Source organism: Scardinius erythrophthalmus (assembly GCF_964197995.2).
Source record: "Scardinius erythrophthalmus genome assembly, chromosome: 1".
NCBI classification, from domain to species: Eukaryota; Metazoa; Chordata; class Actinopteri; order Cypriniformes; family Leuciscidae; genus Scardinius; species Scardinius erythrophthalmus.
The window spans coordinates 52,796,199-52,819,313 of NC_138221.1; the positions used below are offsets into that span (position 1 = coordinate 52,796,199).

Here is a 23,115-nt window from a genome sequence, read left to right on the forward strand (position 1 = left end):
AGGGACACTTTAAATATCTTGCATTTAAAGACTGATATTATACAGTGATCATACTGTCCTTACTAATAGTGATATTAAAACACATATTTAGGATTAATATTAAGAAAATGCATTGTGCAATAAATAAGTACTCCAAATAAAGTTTAATTGCAATATTTATATCAGTAAGTTTCATTACCGTATGTCAGTAAATATTATGTTAACGGAATTGTAGTATACTTAGTATGAAATAAATGTATTTTAAATACATTTTGGTATAGTTTTTTTTTTTTTTTTCACTAGAGTTGAATCTGATTATTTTTAAAGTACTAACTGCATCTTCTCCTCCTCGGTATGCTCTTCTCCCATATGCTGCCTGGATATATCTGATGTTTGAAGAACTGCTTCCAAGGCTTGATATACGACCTGGTCACCAAGCAATTCTTTGACATCTTCATTATGGTGTTGATCTGCCTGAACATGGTGACCATGATGGTGGAGACGGATGACCAGAGTGAAGAGATAGAAAATATTCTGTTCTTGATCAACTTTGTCTTTATCGTGCTCTTCACCGGGGAGTGCGTTCTCAAGATCATCGCCCTGCGCTATCACTACTTCTCCATTGGGTGGAACATTTTTGATTTTGTGGTGGTCATTCTTTCAATCTCGGGTAAGGCTGCTTCATTAATAGCAATCACTAAGCAATCATGATGTAGGAAAATGGATGCTAATGTTTTTGTCCTATATATTCATTTAAATTCAAACTGAATTAATCTTCAATGATTTTCTATGATGAGCATTTTTAAAATGAATTTTAATGTCATATTAAAGACAAAAGGATTTTTAATTTGTGAAAATGAAACCTTAATTTGGCATAATCCTTTATTATTTTACCTTACAAAAACATTGAATACTTCAACAAAACTGCTTCACAAAAAACAAAAACAATCAACAAAAAAAGATATCATATAGAAGACATGACTGTGTCGAGGTCTATAAGCCTCTTAACTTTACTTTTTTATGACAAGACAAGGTTAGTTCAGATTGTAAAATGTCATGTGGTGTAACTTCCCAAAAACGTATATATATATGCACAACATGTTTCTCAGATGAATCCTTAAAATGAATAGTGAAAAATAAAATGTACCAAAGTGTATTTGAAATACATTTACTTCATGCTAAGTATACTACAAATACATTTACATATTTATGTACTTAATATGTTTGTACTTAATAAATATGCAGTATATATATATATATATATATATATATATATTCTTAAAAAAAAAGATTTATCCAAATATTACACTCAAACTCATATTCAGGGTGCTATTACATTTGACTTGATTTACATGACATTTTTAGAGGCTTAAAAATGCCATGAATGTTTTTGATATAATTTATATAATTATCTAATTGATTATAATTGACCATAATACTTCCGTGTTAATTCTTTGTCGTCGCACAGGTCTTTTGCTGGCAGACCTCATTGAGAAGTACTTTGTGTCACCTACGCTGTTCCGAGTCATCCGACTGGCCAGAATTGGCCGCGTCCTGCGTCTCATCCGGGGTGCGAAAGGAATCAGGACGTTACTGTTTGCGCTGATGATGTCGCTACCTGCCCTCTTTAACATTGGCCTCCTCCTATTCTTAATCATGTTCATTTTCTCCATATTCGGCATGTCCAACTTTGCGTACGTGAAAAAAGAAGCAGGCATCGATGACATGTTTAATTTCGAGACCTTCGGGAACAGTATCATATGCTTGTTCATGATCACGACGTCCGCCGGCTGGGATGGACTGTTGAATCCCATTCTCAACAGTCCACCAAACTGTGACCCGGATGTGGAGAACCCGGGATCGTTTGTCCGAGGAAACTGTGGGAGCCCCGCGGTGGGCATCGTCTTCTTCTGCAGCTACATTGTCATGTCGTTCCTCGTCGTGGTCAACATGTACATAGCCATTATCCTGGAAAACTTCAACGTAGCGACGGAAGAAAGCGGCGACCCCTTGTGTGAGGACGACTTCGAGATGTTCTATGAAACCTGGGAGAAATTTGACCCCTCTGCTTCTCAGTTCATCGATTACAGTAAACTGTCTGAATTCTGCGACACGCTGAAAGACCCCTTGAGAATCCCCAAACCAAACACATTGAAGTTGATCACAATGGACCTTCCCATGGTCCCTGGTGATAAGATCCACTGTCTGGACATCCTCCTGGCCCTCACTACAGAGGTGCTGGGCGATTCTGGACAGATGGATGCCATGAAAGGAACTATGGAGGAGAAGTTCATGGCGAACAACCCCTCAAAGGTTTCGTACGAGCCCATCACCAGCACTCTCAGACGTAAGCAAGAAGAAGTGGCTGCTTCGACCATCCAAAAAGCCTACCGCTCACACGTCCTCAAACGCTGCCTCAAACACGCCTCGTATATGTACAGAGAGAAGACAGACTCGAAGAGACGAGAAGAAGAGGCTCCGGAGAACGAAGGGATGATTGCTAACAAAATGGGGTATCTTTATGGAGATCAAGCCATTGAGGACAACAGTCCTGTGGGTTTCTCTTTCTCTCAACATGGGAAAACACAGCCCGGGGCTCAGCGTCCCCCGGTGAAGGTTCAGAGAGACGTGGTCTTGCACTCCGCCCCTTTTCCCGTTCCTGACTCCTCAAGGGCTGCGGAAAACTTGAAGGAGTCAGTTGTGTAGCAGGTTCAAGCCATGGTGTGCACTCAACCTTTGGAAAGCCCAACAATACTGAGACCCTTCAGGAGACTGAGTTATACTTCGACACACAACAGCAAGTATGAAAGAAATTCATTGAGTTAGTAAGGCGAAGATTCTTTGCAAATGGCTAAGAGTTGTAATCAGTATTACATGTATTGATGCAATCGATGGCTCCTCTCAGTGCTGCCCTTGAGAAGACCATCAACTGTTTGTCTAATGGCATTGGAAATGATTGGGCTCTTAGAGCAGACATCAATCATTTTTGACGCACAGAACCTGAAATGACAACTTTTTTTTAAAGAAAAATTGTTAATGGTAATGATTACTAATCATTCAAAAGTAATTTAGAGTAATTACAGGAAAGGAGCCCCCCCCCCCCTCCCCCAAGACTTAGCCTAAAGATCACTTACACATCATTTTTGTAGTATGACTAAATTGCATTTAACAAATAACACATATTTGAGATTTACAGTTGCTTTTTACTTACTTTAAACTGTAGCGTTCAAAATAAACGTATCGCTCTGATTTTGCACTAACAGTGAAATAAAATTAACAATGGCAACCTGTTAATCAGAATTTAATCAAGTATATTAGTCTTAATAGTTCAACGCAAAGACATGTAATATTATGTGCGTTTGTATTTATAAAGACTTTACTAACAGCAGTAGGCTACATTTGGTTATTGACTCTGGTAGCATTTTAAACCTTAAATCAAATAAAAGCAGAATCTCTAGTTTGCCCAAAAACAAAAATGTCACTATAAAATTGAATTAACCAAGGCTGACCCAGACCATAAAACAAATAGAGCATGCTGAAATATGGATTCTGAAATGTTTCACTTGCCAAATGAGCCTTTTTCATGTGGAGGGTGTACTTGCAAATTGTTAATTGCAAGTCTGTGAAATCCTGGGCTTATGAATGTAGGTCATTTTTACTTTATTTTGAGCCAGATGTGCAGTTGTGTCCTGAATGTCAGGTTGTTCAGCCCAGTCATGTAGTGAATGAAAATGGGCATGATGACATAATATACAGAGAATATTCTGTAGAAGATAAACTATGCTTTTAACAGGGTATTGTATGTTGGAAAAAACTGCATGTATGAATGGATGTACCAGGGTCAGAAAGTACAAAAACTAGCCAGCTTAGCATATTGCATCCTACTATTTATTAGCATTCTGTGGAGACTGTCTCCCAGACAGCAACATAGTGTCGGCCCAGATCCGGCCCACATCTGGTACGCGTGGAATCCACATGTCTGTGACACTATGTTGCTGTCTGGGCTGTCGATGACGTTTTATGGACGTAGTCTGCTGTAATGCCTCCAGAGAGTCAGACTGAACAAGACTGACCAAATGTGCCTTGTCAGACTGTTAGCATCCCTGTCGTGTTTCACTGCACCTATACTCATCCAGCATTTACAGTTACTCGCTCAAATGCATTGTTATTTTGATTGTCAATGTTTAATTGCAAAGTTAACAATTAACCTTTCTCTCACATAATCGATTAACAGCATTTAAAATATGAGTTTATTTTTTGCTGCCAGGTAAAGAGGTTTAAATGTTTTTAAGAGGTCTTTTCATTTGCTTGTCGTTTCACATCATTTCCTTTTTTAATTATTGAATTGGTGAAACATTTTGTACTTTTGAGGATAAATTTAATGTAGGCCTAATTAAACATGCACTGGCTTCTGAAGCTGCCAGTTTATTTAAGCCCCCAAGATGAAAGTGTTAGAATAAGCACTTAAATGAGCATGAAGCTTTGGTTGCTTTCAAACTCTTTATTTATGGCATTTCTATCAGTTTTTTATATGTGTGAAATGCAAACCAATAGTGAGGGTGATAAGCAGAGAGATGAGGATTACAAGCACTAAGATCAAATGCAACTTATTTATTCATAGTTCAGTTAGTTCATGCACTGTAAAAAAAAGTTGCTGCCTTAAATTTTTAAGTACAATCAACTTGGATGTTTAAGTAATTCCAACTTAAATGATATTAAATTGACTCAAAAAATTGAGTTCAAACCTTTTATACTTATAAAAAAAGGTTGAAAATTGCTTAACTTATTTTGACGAGTTAAAGCAATAAACATATCATTTTTTACAGTGTGCAGTAATAACATGACCGTGATTAAAATAGTAATGCACAGAATAACTGAATGCTTTTTAGAAAAACTTTTTCATTTATCATTGATTTGATTTATTTTATAAACTAAGACAAATCTGAATCTGAATCCACTTTTAAATGTTATGCATTGATAAAAAAACATGTTGATCTATTATTTAATTTTCTAATGAAATCGCTATTAAGAAATTTTAGTTGAATCTTTTATCATATGGTCTTTATTGTTCTGCTTACTATACTAACACACTGTTTACTGAATGTATTGACACTTCACGGTGTCACTTGCTGAATGCATGTTATGGATAATGTAACATTTTTCAAGTACTGAAATATTTGTAAATTTTATTGTATATTCTTTCTGTTTACATGCGTGAAATAAACTCTTGTTTTTTGAGTCTTTGAGTTTTTATTATGTTCTCTAACAATATGCAATGACAAAAAATACAAGATTCTATTTGTCTTTGGGATATTTTCTCATTAGTGTTTTAATTAAATGCAGTTAAAAGAAAGTAAAGCTTAGAATTATGTTACCAAAAAAAAAAAATATTAAAAAACAGCTTTATACCTTTTTACTTTTTCTATTGCATATTCAATTGTTCAGCTGATATGGTAAACATGCGCCACCCCGTGGTCAAGATCATTTTTATTCATAGTTGCCTATTAAGCTGACATTAAACATCATATCAGCGATGGTTTATTATTATTTTATTTTATTCATTTTGTATAGTAATTTTTTTAAATGAATACATTTCTGTGCACTAAATACCCTGGTCAAGGCACTGTAGGCCTATACTAGTCTATCTCATACACACCAGAGCCGTTAAACCTATGGGCCTACACACACACACACACAAGAACGCATGCTGCTCACTGGAACTACTGCGGCATCCCCTGGATCACAGCCGTCCGAGTTCCGTGCATGCAAACCAGGTCAAGGGGCAGCTGTGAAGTGACCTCAGGGCAGACGGTCAGTGCGTTTAGTGAATCTCTTTCACTCTGTTGAGTGCTGTTGAATGAATGAGCATAATTCATTCTCACTGGCGTCTGAGTGACACTCTCACTGCTGAGGGTTTATCAACTCAATACACATTTATTTGTAGCGCTTTTCACAATACACATCATTTCAAAGCAGCTTTACAGAAGACCGCATTACAATTTAGAGTGATCTGTTATCAGAGGTAACTGCAATAAGTTACCTAATAATAACTAATAATTTCAGAAATGTACATATACAAAATCACAGTTAGCTAAACAGTTATTAATTTAAACAATGTAATAATTATGTATTACTGGAGAGAATATTCTTGAAATAAACTCTCATTTACAATATTACTAAAACTAGGGCCTGGTTTCACAGACAGGGCTTAGATTAAGCCAAGATTAGGCCTTAGTTCCATTAAGACATTATAGCTTTTATAAACATGCCTTTGAAAAAAAAAAACTTACTCTTGAGATAAAACAATGGCACTGATATATTTTACTGATAATATTTTCAGTTAAAACAGCTCAAACATGCATTTTAGTCTGGGACTAGACTTAAACCCTGTCTGTGAAACAAGGAGTAGACGTTTTAAACCAAGTGTGACTTAAATGTATGTTTAGATTTAGTTTTGTGTGATGGTAATCAAAGTTTCAGCATCTGGAAAGAAATGACTAGAATCATAACATTCTAACAATAACCTGTTTATTATTTGCTTGCTTTATTTTTCTTTCTGTTTAATTTTCTGTTTTTATTTTATTCATATTTACTAAATACTCATCCATGTTCAATTTTTTTTAATTTGTCCACTTTTGTTGTTTCCCTATAACTTTTTTAAATAGTCAATGTATGAATACATTTGTCATCATTTTTATTTATATTTAACTTATATTATATTATATATTTTATATCTATTTTTTTTTTAAATTAAGTGTTTATTATTCATTTAAATGATCCATTTATTTATTTTTAAGGCTGTTTATCGATAGAAACATGGACATTATTATGTAGAAAATGTTTCCACAAAACAGGCTTGAACCAATTACTCTGAACCACTTGCAGAAACACCGAAGTCACAGATCCAGCTTATGTTAGGTAACTTTTCACTTTTAACTGAATAGATTTCATAGTGCTTAGCACTGTCAGAACAGCACACTTGACCTGAACAACCTATGTTCGCTACTTTTACAGGCTGGACGGGAACGTGAAAGACCTCTTCTGGGATTCAGCCTTCATGTAAGCTAAGGAAGCAATGGAGAAGCTTGTCCCATCAACGAGTGGCTCCTCCAAAGCAAAGAAGCCGCAGCTGCCCGGAGAGATGCAACATGAGACGACTCCAGAACTGTGATGAGCAGCTTGTGGAACCGGAGAGAGGGTGGGAAGGAGTCAGTGCATTCCAGGGTAGATGTGTAACATTGCCCCCCTTTGAAACAAGAGTTGACGAGAAGTGGGAACAAGGTGGAGTTCGCCTTAAAGGAAGAGAGTGTCCTGAGCACAGCTTATACAGGTCTCTAAATCGACACAGAAAGACACGGCTTGTCTTTGTGCAGAAAAGTTATGGCTGCAAGTGCATCAATGATGCCAAAAGTTCAAGAACAGTTTACAACGAAAGGGTCGAAGGTCATTGTGAATATAGCAGGTGGCGTCAGGGGCAGGTGCCTCTCCTCTGCCTAAAGGTTGCCAAGTATATATATTATTGTTCTGAGCATTAAAGCACATAATGGAAATATTCTCAAATCATTCTATTCATTTATATATATATATATATATCTCAGGCTATATTCAGTCTGAACAGTTAAAACTCTCATAACTACTGTATATTGTCTATCATAACTGTCCATTTGTACATCATATCAAAATTGTACATCTGAAAATAACATTAAACTGTACACCTGTAAATAATATATCTGTACATTCATGACACCATAAATTCCTTCTATATTTCTATTACTGTACTGTAAATTTTGTTTTCTTTATAATATAATTATTGTTATATTTCATTCTGATTCTGATTGATCGACATTTCAAGGGGCTTAACCCTTGTATGGTGTTCGGGTCTGTTGGACCCGTTTTCATTTTTTATCAAAAGAAAAATTATACAATTAATTCTTTTTTCAAACTGAGACTCATTGGCCTTGGCTCATTTTCTGTGAGGAATATATATCAGAACACAATTTCAATGAAAACACACTGTACACCCCCCCTACACATTTATATTACACACAGGATGTTCGGGTCCACTGGACCCGGGGCTAATAAAAGTGTGGAAATTGTAGGTCCTGTGTACCTTTACTCTGTCCTCCTCCTGTCAGGGCCTGCTGTTAGTGTGTGTGTGTTCTTGTATATGGTTTGAGGACACAAATGTATATAATAACATGGGTATTACATGTTAATGACATGGTTTATGACGACATCTGTGTCCTCCTCATACTAAAACAATAATACATACAAAAAAAATGGCAAAAGTTTTCTGTGATTGGTAAGTTTAGGGGTAGGGTTAGTGTAGGGGGATATATTATAAAGTTTGTACATTAGAAAAACCATTATGCCTATGGAGAGTGACCGTACACCATATCCAAGTGAGTGTGTGTGCATGTGTACAGTATGTGTGTGTGTGTGTGTGGGGGGGGGGGTGTTGGTGTGTGTTTTGTGTGTTTCTGTGTGTGTGTTGTGGGTGTGTGTATGTGTGTGCATGAGTGTGTGTGTGCGTGCGTGTGAGAGAGAGATTGTGTGTAAGCCTGAAAGAGTGCAAGAGTGAGTTTTGTGTTTCTACTCCTGCCATTCCCACACGAGGTTGCAATTCTTAAATGTGATCTAACAAAGGTAAAGAGAGAATATTAACCATATATGCTGTTTATATTGCTTGTAATTGGGATGAAGTAAACATCTGTTGAGTATTTTAACATAACATTTTTGATTGTGTTGAATTAAAAACCCCAAAACGCAGCGGGTCCACCAGACCCACGAACACTGGCTGCGTAACAAAAATATGAACACCACACAAGGGTTAAAGTGCTACTCACCTTAGGAATAGAATAGGCTATTTCCTGTAAATGTGTGAAATTTCAAATACGTTTTTTTTGTGTGTGTTTTTATACGAATAAAATAACTGGAAGCAGCTTTAAAACATGAAATTCCTAAATCGTAAATACAGCCTCTTTAGAAAAGATCTTCAATTTAGTTGCGCCGTCTTGTGGCTAGAAAGGAAATTACAAAGAAAATCTTGTCATTTTAGTAATTATTTTGGCAACTTATTCTAATACAAATCAATAGGCCTTTACAGTTGTGGTCAGAATGAATGACACCCCTGGTAATAAAAAAATGGCTGTAAAAAATAAATCTGCATTGTTTATCCTTTTGATCTTTTATTCAAAAAAAAAATGCAAAAATCTAACCTTTCATTGAAGTAAAAGGACTGGAAGTGGGGGGGGAATCACACTATAAAATAAATGTTTTTGTCCAAAACACGTTGGCCACAATTATTGGCACCCTTTTATTAAATACCTTTTTGCAATCTCCTTTTGCCAAGATAACAGCTCTGAGTCTTCTCCTATAATGCGTGATGAGTTTGGAGAACACCTGACAAGAGATCAGAGACCATTCCTCCATACAGAATCTCTCCAGATCCTTCAGATTCCCAAATCCATGTGTTTCTTCTCTTCAGTTCAGCCCAGTCATCAGGTCAGGGAACTGGGACAGTCATGGCAAAAGCTTCATTTTGTGCTCTGTAACATTTTTGTGTTGATTTTGATGTTTGTTTTGGATCGTTGTCCTGATGGAAGATCCAAACACGGCCCATTATAAGATTTCTAGCAGAAGCCGTCAGGTTTAGATTTTTTATCTGTTTGTATTTGATAGAATCCACAATGCCATGCATCTGAACAAGACGTCCAGCAGGACCTCCAGCAGAAAAATATGCCCACAACATTAAAGATCCAGCGGTATATTAAACCGTGGGTATGGCGTACTAGTTATCCCTGTTTGCACCAAACCATTCGGCTCTTTTTTTTTAGTTTCATCTGACCATAGAATCCGGTCCCTTTTGAAGATCCAGTCGTGTCTGACCACTGAATTTGCTGGAGTTTGTTTTTGGACGAGCGAGGAGCATTTTTCTTGAAACCCTCCCAAACAACATGTTTGGTTTTTGTTTTATAGGCTTTCTGACCCCAAGTCTCAACTAATCTCTGCAATTCTCCATCTGTGATCCTTGGAGAGTCTTTGGCCACTCAAACTATCCTCCTCACCATGCATTAATACAATATAGACACACGTCCTCTTCCTGACAGATTCGTAACATCTGTAGTTGATTGGAACTTATTAATTATTGCCCTGATGGTCAAAATGGGGATTTTCATTTCTTTAGCTATTTTCTTACAGCCACTTTCTATTTTGTGATGCTCAACAATCTTTTGATGCACATCAGAACTATATTCTTTGGTTTTACTTATTGTGATGGATGATTAAGGGAATTTGGCCTTTGTGTTTCCTCATATTTAAACTCCTGTGACACAAGAAGTCATAGCTGGACAATTTCATGTTCCTAGTCACCCTAGTTTGCTAAAAAAAAGGTAAATATTAATGGGAATATACTTCAGAGATATGTTACTAGTAAAAAAAGAAGAAAAACATCTATTTTATAAATTTATTTTATAATGTGATTTTTGAGTTGATATTTAAAGGGAGGATGCTGTTCCTAGGTGCACCTGACAGGGCTTTCATCGGGGAGAATTGGTTTCCCACACTTGACTGACAGGTGCCATCAGACAGTCATCAGAATGCCCAGTGTGAACAGCTGAGGCATCATGGGGGATTTATCTCTGGCACCTGCTTTCATTCCGATTGTAACCACAGGGTGGAAGTAAGTTACAGTCTTCGAATGCTTGTGGTGCCAGTCAGTTCTGTTCTGTCTCTGTAGATGTTTCCCTGGCAAGCTGATCTGAGACCAGATACAATTGATAAACCAAAAAAAAAAAAAAAAAAAGAGGCTCAGGGAAAATCAGCAAATATATATATATATATATATATAGGCTAGCTCTATATTTGACACAAAAAATTAAGCCTATTTTAAAACATTTAAGATTGTGACATTACTCTTATGATAATTAAAAACATTTCCCTCCAAAATGTTTACTGCAACAAAACATTAGTCTCATTACTTTGATTTGATTTGATTTATTTCTGGATCAAGACGATACAAAACAGCAATCCAAAGGATAACATGCTAAAGTAAAATACTTATTTCCAGCACGGTCCTTGGTGTTACACACAAGAAAACAATAAACAAGAAGCAGACAAACCAGATTAAAAAAAGACGTAAGAGGAGGGGGATAAAAAAAGACATCATATAAAAAAATTAAAAAAAAAAGAAACACTGTAAAAAACTCTCCAATTTATTAATAAATATTCACCTTGTTCCATAAAAGTTTCTTGACCTGTGTTTTAAACATCCCTCGTGATGATAGGAGTTTTGTAGCAGTAGGCAAACTATTCCATGCCCTGATACCAGTATAAAAGAAAGTATTTAGCTCTAGGAACTATGCAAGAGCGGACGCTGGCCCTAGTATTATGACTATTGCGTTTGGACCATGGTTAAGTTAGAGCATAAATATTTGGGGGCATGACCATTAAAAATGTTAAACATATGGTTTAGCTTAAGTTGTTCCCCTCTTAGATGTACAGGAGGGTGCTTTTAATAGGTACCGAATAATCTCACTCTCATTACTGTAATAAAATTAATCATGTCTGTACATAAAATTATAATCAGCAAAAAATAAATTTAGCATGATTTAAACTTGTGTGCTTTAAGTAACTGGCTACTTTTTATATTAAAGTAGGTAAAGTTTTTATTCCTTCTAGTGACGTATATATAAGTGAAACGGCTTCTTGAACAAGACTTGATTTAGTCCATCGGGAATTAATTAGATGGTTGGATGCTGTGATGTCATGTGAGTGACAGGTTGTCAGAGAAGAGAAGAGAAGAGAAGAGAAGAGAAGAGAAGAGAAGAGAAGAGAAGAGAAGAGAAGAGAAGAGAAGAGAAGAGAAGAGAAGAGAAGAGAAGAGAAGAGAAGAGAAGAGAAGAGAAGAGAAGAGAAGAGAAGAGAAGAGTCCATTTTGATTTCATGGCGACTTTAAATGTGCCTATTTGTCATGAACATGTAGTTCACAATGAAAAAAAACGTACAAACAATGGTATTAAAACAGGATTCTTTTTTATTATTATTATTTCCTTTGATTCAGGAGTGAAATATGACCCAGATGTTTTTTGACAGATTCGCTACATTTTCTACTTTCAGTATTGGTCTAATCTATTATCTATGAATTATCCAACTTTAACTGTCCAGGACATACAATACTCTTTGGTCCTTATGCCACTATTGACGGGCAAAAAATGCAGCAATGAGGGTCAGGTAACTGATTGTATTCTGTTTTTCCACCAAAAGGGATTAAACTATTAATGTCATATCCTGACATTTCGCAACCCCAGTACTGCTGAATATTACACACAGGGCAACATCAACTCTGAATAGGAAAATCCTCCCACATCCCCACAGTGACAACAAACACATATATGACCTGATTCACTCATAATTATTGACAATGTGTCCTTTCAGAAGGAGATGACACCATTTACAGGTTACGTGGCGATGCTACACACATCTCCTTGTGTTTTGTTCGTAAAACATTTTCGGAATATAAGGACCACTATATTTTCCATAATTTCACCTGATTTTTACATGGAAAGAAATATTGCTCATGTGTTTCTTAAATATTTCAATCAAATGTTACAAAGGATTTAATTCATATTCAGTAAATAATATGATGACCTCTATATGTTTTTTCTTAGAGCCAACAACATCATACCAGAGTCATGGAAATATCCACATAAATGACTAGAACCACAAATGTATTTTGTCTAAATACATATTAAAGCAAGGAAACTATCATGTTTCTGATTAGGATGCATCAAAACATGCTCATGCCACATATAAATATCAGCACACCTGAGCCAGGAAAACAAACCTTCACAAGCCTTCAACTAAGACCGCAAGAGTTCGTCTATACCCGAGTAAAAATGGCTAGAGGTATGGATGTGATGCTTTCTTTCGCTTGTCATTTGTGGATTTCATGTATTTTTGAATGTATTTTTGTTTAGTTTAGCTGTTTATCTTCTTAACTGTAAAACCAATTTCATAGTTGTAAAAGTGTTTATTGGAGCATGGCAAATAAACCAAACAAATGTATTTGATCTTCTGATTAATTCAAAATCTTGATTTCATAAGTTACTTGGTTATATTATCAGGAGCTTTAAAGCAACCATGTTGCAAATGGCAAACAATACCTCTCTCTTTTCTTCTCCTGTAGCATTAGTGCTGTTGTCGGTGGTCCTGGTTAGTTTGTTGGTGAACCAGGGAAGAGCCTCAGAGAACCAGCGGCTCTTCAACAACGCAGTCATCCGTGTTCAACACCTGCACCAGCTGGCTGCAAAAATGATTAACGACTTTGTAAGATTTCCATTCAAATAAATTATGACAAAATGTCCATTTTTCGGTGAACTATCCATTTAATTAGTGTTCTTTGCATTTCTATCAGATGAACATGTATGCATTTGTAACATTGTATTTTACTTTTATTATCAAGGAGGACAACCTGTTGCCTGAGGATCGCAGACAGCTGAGTAAAATCTTTCCTCTGTCTTTCTGCAACTCTGACTCCATCGAGACGCCCACTGGAAAAGATGAAACGCAGAAGAGCTCAGTAAGTACACTGTAAAAAGTGATCAGTTGACTTAACTTGAAAAAGTTAAAAGTGAAAAAGTTGTGTCAACTTGACATTGCCACATAACTTAATTTTTTCAATTACAAATGAAGTTTGTTTATCTTATATTTTAAGGCAACAGGTTTTTCTCACTTTTTTAAGTTAAGTCAACTGATCACTTTGTGTAGTAGACAATATCGTTAAAAATTAAATCTCAACCTGTCATGTTTTATTCAACCATATATAGAACTATTAAACAAATAATAGTATTAAACAATAATAAATATAATATATTAGAGTACATGCATGATGCAAGTTAAATATTTTTGTTGTTTTCACGCAATTAGATGACAATTTTATTCTTAAATTGTTCAAAAATCAGAAAATGCTATAAGAGATGAAAAGTTCCATCATCACAAAAAAAAGTTTAAATGATCAGTATATTATGACAACGGATGTTTTTACATCATCAAAATCATCAAAATAAGTTAAGCAAGATTCAACTCATTTTTTTTTAAGTCAGTTTAATAATTTAAGTTAAAATGACTTGATAAATCCAAGTTGATTGTACTTAAAAATCTAAGGCAGTAACAAATATGGGCAGCATAAACATCAAAAATAGATAGTGGTCTAAAGCCTCCAGTATACTTTTTTCTTTCTTCAGATTTTGAAGCTCCTTCGCATCTCCTACCGCCTCATTGAGTCCTGGGAGTTCCCCAGCCAGACCCTGAGCGGAGCCGTCTCAAACAGCCTGACCGTCGGGAACCCCAACCAGATCACTGAGAAGCTGGAAGACTTGAAAGTGGGCATCAGCGTGCTCATCAAGGTGAGAGAGACCAGATTTATTCTAGGCTACTTTAGGGGGTTTTTTTTTAAACAATGTGGTCGTATCAGGAGCTGTGATGACATCTTCACATCTTGTGGGCTTATTTGGATAGCTATTCCATAATTTGCCATTTGTATCTGCACAGGGATGTCTGGATGGTCAGCCAAACATGGATGATAACGACTCCCTACCGCTGCCTTTTGAGGATTTCTACTTGACCATGGGGGAGAGCAGCGTCAGAGAGAGCTTCCGTCTTCTGGCTTGCTTCAAGAAGGACATGCACAAGGTGGAAACTTACCTGAGGGTTGCAAATTGCAGGAGATCCCTGGATTCCAACTGCACCCTGTAGAGGGCGCCAATGGAGTGCTAGTCAAAGCCTGTGTGCTTTGCTGCAGATCTAAAACCAGTTTAAGTCCTCAAAACCTCCTAAAGTAGGCCTAATTATTATCTGGTCTTATATATGCAGGAAATGTCAACCAGTAATGGCTAGGTCTGTTCTCTAGTTCCCTCCCATATCTAAGCCCTACTATTGTATTTATTCTTCTCATTGGGGAGTGCTCATAAATCAAGGTTGAATCTTGCATCTGATTTAGCCTAACATTTCACAGTGGTGCTAATCAATTTATTTTCAAATCACTTTGACATTAGTATATTATGGCTCCAAAAATGGCTAAAGATGCCTTTTGTCGACACTGTCATTTGGATGGTTGGGTTCACTCCCAAGTGTATGAATGTAAACTTTTGTCTGTCTGTCAGATTGATTATGCCCTTACTGTTAGATCATGCTGTTCTCTTGAAGCTGTGTGTCTTTATCCATTAAAGTGTTTAACTGCATCCAATCTGTCTTCTGTGTGGTTTCATTTTTTCTGCCCGTCTCAAAATTACTCGTAGCCTACCTTAAAGGCCATGTTGCAGGTTAACAACCACTGTCGATTAATGGGTACATAAATCACTCAAGATATGTATATCATTTTTAAAATGTCCCAAAAATGGCCTTAAAGACCAGTTTTTTACGTTTTTGGTATTAACGGTTTTTTTACGCAACTCGGTGATGACGTCACGATGGGGAGAAGTGGAGGAAAGCTAGCCTCAGCCGAGTATTATGGTGCGTTCAAAGTCATCTCGTATAGATCGTATTTACGAGTTGAACGCAATTAAACGCCACCACAATGTCGTAAATACTTAATAATTAAATGCATGGTCCGAGGAGAATGAGTGGAGAGTTGGTGAAGTGTTCTGGTGAGTTGCTATCATTTAACAACGCAGCAATGAGCACTGGAGGTATAGTCTACGAGCAGCAGTGCACAATAACGACACTTTTTTTTTCTTTTCATCTACAAATAGAATCAAATTGGCATCATGCTAGCTATATGGGTGTTTCTAAGCGTTTATCTCTTCCTCCGGTGAAAATGTTGTTGCAAACGTAGCCGCCGCGTGTCTGTCGCTGTGTTTAGCAGGTGCTTGTGTGCGTGGTGCCGTCCCATGGAAACTGCGTTGGAAAGCTTGTGCTGTAGGGAAGTGAGTGTGTTTTGGTCGCTGGTCGAGGAGCTCACCCCACACCAGATGTGACGTGCCTCACTCAGCATCAAGAGTTTTTACACCCAGCACAAACAGTAGTTCACCATTGTCAATCTACCTAACGTTATATATTTCTATATATTTATCTATCTAGCTGCTAGCTATCTATGCTATTGCTAACGTTATGCTATCTGGCTGTCTGCCTATCTCTCTATACTAGCCTATCTATATATTTATCTGTCTGTCTATCTATATCTATTTATTTATCTATAATCTGCGCTAACGTTATCTGAATACTCTCGTCTGCTGCTCGTCTCTCTAGTCACTCTATCAATGCGGGCCGCGGGCTTTGGTAAATTCTCTCCCCAACGTGACGTAATGACATTGTGGGGGAAAGGAGAGTCGTTGCAAACCGCTCTACTTTTTCGTATTATATTCCGCTTTGTGATACCCAACGACATAAAATGCAATGGATAACAGTTTAAATGTTTATTACCAACAAGTAAATAGCACAAATTCGATGAAAAAAAAAACCTGCAACACGGCCTTTAAATGCTCGGATATTCATCTAAGCACTCGCGTAGCTACGGGTGGGCCAGGCCCACCCACCTGTCAGTCAGGCCCATCTAGTCACTCAGTGGCCTCACAAGGTAGCCTAGGAAATTATGTTGCGATTATAACAATTTTGACCTATAAAAATAAATCTTAATGTTTCTTGATTCTTGTTTGGTTGTCATGGTGATGACGAAATGCCCGCGTAGCGCGCAGACTTGGATGATTGCGAACAGCCCATCCCCCCTTCACAACGACGAGCACATTTCACAGAGGGACACTGAAGTTTAGCTAAGGAACGTTATGTTAAACTAAAATGAAACAGAGCAACAAGTTTGTGTCAAAAAGACCACGGCCACCAGCCACCACAGGAGGAAGATAATGCAGATGTTCAGGAGAATTGACTGAATCGTTGGACTATAACGAAATCATTGCAGTGTTCAACTCTTAAGGGGGTCGCACACTGGACGCGCAGCGCCGCGTCTAGGACAACTCTCACCTGAAAATCCGATAATGTCAGCAAATTTAATTCAAGCAGCTGATTTCTGTACATGAATATAAAACTAAACGTATATTGCAGCCCAGGGTGAAGTCAGATTCATTAACTACGATTTGAGACAAATAAATGTAAATTTAATATAAAACTATGTAAATAGCGCTCTGTGACGCGGCAAGATTTTGAACAAGGTCCTGAGCCGTTGCTGGGCGCAGCGGACAGACGCCGCCGGTGTGTGTACACTCAGAGAATAATGTGTTCGAATTTAAAACTGTGTGCGACCCCCAGCCCCGTCGTCTCCTGTTATAAGCTAGTCATCAAAAGTAAGCCAATCTACGTTTATGTAGTTGCCTAGTCAATGTTGTTTATATAACGTGGTTTATGTGGCCGCTGAGCCAGACTATGACCAAGCATTGTTTTTGGTTTTTACACACTGTCCACTACTGTCCTGCTGCTGATTTGATGATGTTGTTTCGCATCTGTCAGATGCGCGTGTGTGTGTGGTGTGGCCTGGCCGCGCGCAGTGGAAATGCTGTTCTTATCGTTATGTTCTTTATTAACACTGCTTATGATGACTTGCATGCTTGTGCTCTGATTAAACTGTGGTGTATTCAAGCAGGTGTAGTTGTGTTGGCCTATTTTGATAACAGATGCATTTTAGGCTGTGCCCACCTGATTTTCTCTGGGCCCACCCACATTGTGATTCCTGGCTACGCTAAGTCTGTGTTGTGCCCTGGTAAGGCGTCCACAATGAACGAGTTAAAATTGGGCCGAAAAAAAAATAGCCACAACATTTCTGTCGTTAGGACCATTTTCTTGTTCAAAGATGCACATAACAAGATGATGAGACAAGATTAGCCTACATTTTTAAATGTTTCTAAATTATGTTGGTTATTATTTAAACGCTTCTGGAACGTTCGTAGCAGAGCCATATAGATGTCTCTGGTTCGTAGGTAACTTTACTGTGACACTGGCTGCGCGGAAAGTTCCCATTTGTTAAATCCCTCCACTGGTCCAATCACGGCGCAATACGTAATATGACGTCTGAAGAGCGCGAAATGCAATTCTGTTTACGGAAGTAAGTTAGTAGAGGGGAGCCGTGGTGTCAACTGAATTCTCAACTTTTTCTAGCGTTTTAAATAAATGTAAATGTTTTATGAGGCAACAACACCGTTTTCGAGTGGTAGCTTTATTTAAACCCATATCTCAATGGATATTGAGGTCGATATAATTGAGTTCAAAGTCCCTCTCGAAAACAACAAAACTATTTTTATTTGGGACATTCAGCCAAACTTTTCAGAGGCCTACATTTATGTAAGTTAAACCATATGAGATTATTACATTTATTTTTCTTCTTCTTCTTCTACTTATTATTATTATTATTATTATTGTCTTGATTTACTGTTCACCTGCTCTTTAAGTCAGGTTATGATTTTGCCCAAAGATGTAACGTTGCATAAGCATAATGTTTGCGTAACAAGACCTGGATTGCTCAACTTTGGACTTTTAGTTAAATAATCTTAGGGATTTTTAGTGCAAAATCACCAGTAATAGCGTGAATGTACCTAACTTTTATCTTAATGACTGTTTATTAAACTTCACACTGTATCACCTGACTTCTTAGGAGTCCCTGTGGAGCGTGTATTCAGCATTTGGAGCTCTTTACCTTTTGAAGGTGTGTCCTAATGCCACGGTGGCAGAACCTGGGTTCTACACGATGGTGAAGTTCTATTCATCAGCACAGGCATCCAAAGCTCAGCGGGCCACTGATAAACAGTGTCTTTTCCAAAGCTCTCCTTTAAAGGTAGCCTAATCTATTACAACGACAGATAAAGCTGTAATGTGTTTGATTTTATTTTGCTTATATTATTCTCTCCTTCAACCAACCCCTCAGGTCCGACTGAGCACAAAGCAGAACCTGTCCTTCTATAGCACTAAACCTCTCAGCCTTTCCAAATGTCACAACCTGGCTAACCACTATCTGGGCTTCAGCGGCTGGTCTACCCGCATTATCACTGTAAGCATCAATATGGATGATATACACTGAATATACTCTTCATTCTCCCCCCCCAAGGCTAAGTGTGCATCTGTTCATGGCGGCTTTGTAAACAAATATTTTTTGTGTGTTTCGTCAACAGTTGAAGGACATCTCAAAGTGTGTGGATGCCGGGTATCAAGAAGAAACAGATGACCAGGGTGTGCTTTTGAAATATGGCTGCATAGCAGAGTTGACCTTCCCACAGCATGGCGTGAGCTGCCAGGGGGTCGGTGTGGCAGAGGAGGTCATTGACAACGATCGAGGTGATTTGACTTGAGTCAATTAACATGTTTTTTTTTTTTTTTTTTTGAAAACTCGAGTACACTTCAATTTACTTATATAAATATATCTTAAAATAATGATACATAATTATAATCAGTATTGGGGAAAGTTACTTTTGAAAGTGATGAGTTGTGTAACTTAGTTACTTTATATGGAAAGTAATGCGCTATGTTACTTTGCCATTACTTTTTTTCACCTGGGCTGGGCTTGCTTGTTTGTTTTTTAATAACAAACAAACAAAAGTTCTATTTTGGCAAATGTAAAGGCCCTTTCACACGAAAAGTGAAATGATTAAGCCTCATTTTGCAGGAAATGCAAATTCACGCCTGTACAGTAGAGGGCGCAGCTCAAACGTAACTTTCAGCTGTGCTGCCATTCTGGATCGCAGTAGAATAGGACACAGGAGAAGAAAGTTCAACACTCTTACTTCAGCAATTAAAACTAAAAAATGAAACTCAAATGTGATGTTTAAGTAAAGCAATTTTTGCTTATTCGTATGGTTGATTTGGACCGTCAAAGGTCTGCAGCAAAGACATTGGTTAATAAAGTGAGATTAAATCCATAAAGTATATTTGTGTTATTTAACATATTTAATTATTGCAGGTTTGAGTAATATTCTGAGTTTGCATTTCACTGTTTTTATTCATTTTAAGGAATACTAAATCTATTTGTTGCAAGTGAGATGATTAAATGCATGCTCACATTTAGTCTAGAACTACAATAACCGTCATGTTTACACAGCGCACAATACACCTCTGAACTTACTGCCGATTTCTCTCAACATGGGGACAGAGAGGTCAGTCTATAAATGGGATAGCAAAGTAACTTGTGTAACTCAGATATTTTGTTGTACATTTAGTAACGTGAAAAAAGTTAATCTGATTACGTAACTCTCATTACTTGTAATGCATCTCCCCCAACACTTTTTATAATAATGTAATAATAATCATATTTAAATAAAAGTCATTATTTTAAATTAATTACATTTATAATTAAAATAATATTTCAGTTATTTAACTTCTTTGTTTGTGAATTTATTTACTTTTTTGTTCATTTTTTTACCTTGTTCTTGTCATGTAATAATAGCCCTTCATGAAGAAATGGCCAAATATATGCAATATAGTTTCAGGTGTGTGTGTGTGTGTGTGTGTTCGAGCGAGCGAGCGAGCATGTGCGCCTGTGTGTGTGTGTGTGTGTGTGTGTGTGTGTGTGTGTGTGTGTGTGTGTGTGTGTGCAATATATCGTTTTTGTTTTTGATGTGAAACATGTTATGAGTTCACATCTGCTCAAATCTTTTGAGACCCGGAGGAAAAGTTGAGAAAAAGAGGGACACTAATGAAACGAGCCAAAGACAAAGCTGTGGAGGTTGCCTTTGAAAAAGTGCTTCTCATGATCTTGGGTAAGTATCACACAACCTACACAGCCATTATACAATGTACATTGCAGTCTGTGGTGACATCCATTTCATGTAATTAATGTCTCATAGGAAATGGAAAAGTAGCCATTGAAATCAAGTATGATCCAGGTGAGATCCTTCCAGAGGAGAACTCAGAAGGAGTCATAAAAGTAAGCGTTCCTTCAAGATCTTTGAACACTTCAGTCAATAACTTTTTACAGAAAGCTAAATTTTAAATTTCAGTCATCATTTGCCTTTTTATTAGAAAAGCTTGTATTAAAATATATTGTCCCGTGCAGACCAGATTACTGTAATTCAAGTCTACTGATATCAGTTCATAAGTTTTGCTATGAGGAACATTTCCCATAAGGAACTAGCACTAGTTCACTTTCAGTTCTTGTCCTGTTGGTCAGTGGTTTAGCAACAGATGATCAGAGAGCTAACTATTAAATAACTTAATTTGCCAGGTAAACGACATATCCTGGAATGAGTTTGAAGGTGCTGACAGTAATACCGAGGAGGATTTCCCATGGGACCTCACTGGGGACCTCCCTCATTGATCACCACTCAACTTTCTCAACCCACACAGTTGCCAATATTTTCCAGAGAAGTGAAAATATTTTCTCTTTAATGTATGGTATTGACCATAATGTCAAACGTATGCCGCGTTACAGTCATAATCTGTGGTAAACCTCTTGATTTCAGTGCAACTGACCTCAGATTCCTCTTCTCTATTTCCAAAGCAATTTGATGTTTTTTTATGTGGCTGATACAGTGGCCGGCCACACAGTTTGAGGTTTGAAGGTCAGGTCAGATGTCAAGCAAAGAAAGTTGTGTAATTTCATAAGGAATTGAGGGAAGCCGGAATGCATCACTTTATATCTTCATAAACCTGTTGTTAAAATTGTTATTTGTGCTACTTTATAATACATTGTCATTAAAAGGGTTTTTGTGTGTTGTGATGTGTCATGATATTTCTGCTGTGTTAAATAAAACTAAATTGTATCTTAATCATCAGTGCCTCTCTTTCCTTCATTGCATTTGATTATTGTTCAGTTGGCTGTCTTTTCTTTGTAGAATAGATTTGGATCTTAGAAATGGAATTATCCGGATTGAAGAATAATATCAGTAGACTGAATTTAGAATCAAGTTTACTCTGTTTACCTATAATTTCTTATTTGTCAGAGTGATTAGAGCTGATGTGCTTGCTTCTTAACCTAATTGACACTAGGTGGCAGTGTCTGCTTCTATTCAACTGAATTGTACAAGGAGTTGTTTCAGCAAGCCATTGGCAACAGTGGAAGACCCTAAGAAAAAAGACCCCTAGATTGTAGCGTAGGAAGAGGGAGAACTAAACTCCGCTGGAAACACTCAAACTGGCACATTTAATCTGTATAAAAACATATTTATGATAATATTGACCAATTAGTTGATAAAAAATGTAATAAAAAAAGAATGCACACGCATTCTTCCTCTTCATTCTGCATTGTAGATGATTCAATCTGCATGCACTGAAAATATATACAAAAATCGCTTATTCCAGTCCAGTGACAATATCAAATAGGATTGTTTTTGAAGCGATAAAGATTTTTCTTTTGTTGTCATGATTTCTGTTCATACTTGTGTGTTGTGTATACATATGTTGAGGCTTAAACATGCATGTATGTATTTTTTTCATGTCATTCCTACATTATGTAATGAGAGATTATTACACTGTAAAGAAAAAAAGTGCAACTTCATTATTTAAGTACACAAGATTTAAATAGGCAATATTTTTTAAAAAGACTATACAGCCAATTTGATTAAAAACTGAAGTACACTTGCTGCCGTCAACGCCCCGTGAATCGAAAGTTGCGTTCGATGTGCGCTAACAAAGTAAATAGTGTCAATTATTTCATGACGACTTTAAATTTTTAAGTTGACTAAGGGGATTTTTTTTTTTTTTTTTTTATAAAATGAACATTTGAAAAGAAATGCCTGAAAATGACTTCATATTCTTATTTCTATTTACTTTCTAACACTTTGAGAATGTTTGTTATCAAGGAAAGATGTTATCAAATCGAAAGCATTACAAATTAGAAGATAACATTTAGCTTTCGCGTTTGATTAAAGCCGTGAATTTCCACATTTTGGCAAATTAAGAAACTTGATATCAGAAGTTCTAGTTCTACTGGATTTGTTGAGGTGTGTGCAGGGAATGATATTAATAACCGCTTGTTTGGACTAATAAGTCATAAACTCGTGTTGATGAGTTGGCCTATGGTTGTGAGAGGTTATTCGGTAATCAGAGATCGGGTTGGTTCTGCCAAGCCCTGAGGCGCTTGGCAAAACCATCAGCACATGCAGTTCTTGATTCCTCTTCCCCTCAAACAACCCCAGTTAGGGAGGGAAGAATGCCTTTTCGTGATCACAGCTTGGTTCACATTATACTCTTTCAGTTCCCTGTCTT

The 23,115-nt window shown here is 37.0% G+C and overlaps 3 protein-coding genes across 6 annotated transcripts in view; all 3 read left to right on the plus strand.

The window, feature by feature from the left end:
* The window catches only part of scn4ab (sodium channel, voltage-gated, type IV, alpha, b), a 50,477-nt gene extending 45,257 nt beyond the window's left edge, over window positions 1-5,220 (plus strand). For both annotated transcript variants that reach the window (XM_081369022.1, XM_081369021.1), the window contains exons 24-25: window positions 379-649; window positions 1,448-5,220. In XM_081369022.1, coding sequence (XP_081225148.1) covers window positions 379-649; window positions 1,448-2,685 — 1,509 coding nt within the window. In that variant the 3' untranslated portion in view covers window positions 2,686-5,220. The remainder of the gene's footprint in view (window positions 1-378; window positions 650-1,447) is intronic.
* Window positions 5,221-12,735: 7,515 nt separating this feature from the next.
* Window positions 12,736-15,221, plus strand: gh1 (growth hormone 1). Its single transcript, XM_081369160.1, has 5 exons — window positions 12,736-12,885; window positions 13,166-13,305; window positions 13,442-13,558; window positions 14,223-14,384; window positions 14,530-15,221. The coding sequence occupies exons 1-5, from the start codon at window positions 12,747-12,749 to the stop codon at window positions 14,731-14,733; spliced, it is 762 nt and encodes a 253-aa protein (XP_081225286.1). The 5' UTR covers window positions 12,736-12,746; the 3' UTR covers window positions 14,734-15,221.
* A 213-nt stretch (window positions 15,222-15,434) lies between these two features.
* rdm1 (RAD52 motif containing 1) lies at window positions 15,435-21,682 on the plus strand. 3 transcript variants are annotated; one of them, XM_081369129.1, is made up of 7 exons: window positions 15,435-15,489; window positions 18,575-18,754; window positions 18,845-18,967; window positions 19,089-19,251; window positions 20,571-20,669; window positions 20,757-20,836; window positions 21,134-21,682. In XM_081369129.1, exons 1-7 carry the CDS (start codon window positions 15,487-15,489, stop codon window positions 21,224-21,226), a joined length of 741 nt encoding a protein of 246 aa, XP_081225255.1. In that variant the 5' UTR covers window positions 15,435-15,486; the 3' UTR covers window positions 21,227-21,682. The 3 variants fall into 3 exon arrangements, with proteins under 3 accessions (XP_081225255.1, XP_081225254.1, XP_081225253.1); XM_081369128.1 differs by lacking the exon at window positions 15,435-15,489 and adding an exon at window positions 15,825-15,902; XM_081369127.1 differs by lacking the exon at window positions 15,435-15,489 and adding an exon at window positions 18,016-18,264.
* Window positions 21,683-23,115: the final 1,433 nt, after the last annotated feature.

Coding starts and splice junctions, on each gene's coding strand:
- gh1 (XM_081369160.1), top strand. CDS start 12,747: ATGTTTCTGATTAGGATGCATCAAAACATGCTCATGCCACATATAAAT. Junction 13,559..14,222: donor ATGAAACGCAGAAGAGCTCA/GTAAGTACACTG, acceptor TTCTTTCTTCAG/ATTTTGAAGCTCCTTCGCAT. Junction 14,385..14,529: donor GCATCAGCGTGCTCATCAAG/GTGAGAGAGACC, acceptor GTATCTGCACAG/GGATGTCTGGATGGTCAGCC.
- rdm1 (XM_081369127.1), top strand. CDS start 18,160: ATGGATATTGAGGTCGATATAATTGAGTTCAAAGTCCCTCTCGAAAAC. Junction 18,755..18,844: donor TCCAAAGCTCTCCTTTAAAG/GTAGCCTAATCT, acceptor CCAACCCCTCAG/GTCCGACTGAGCACAAAGCA. Junction 20,670..20,756: donor AGTGCTTCTCATGATCTTGG/GTAAGTATCACA, acceptor AATGTCTCATAG/GAAATGGAAAAGTAGCCATT.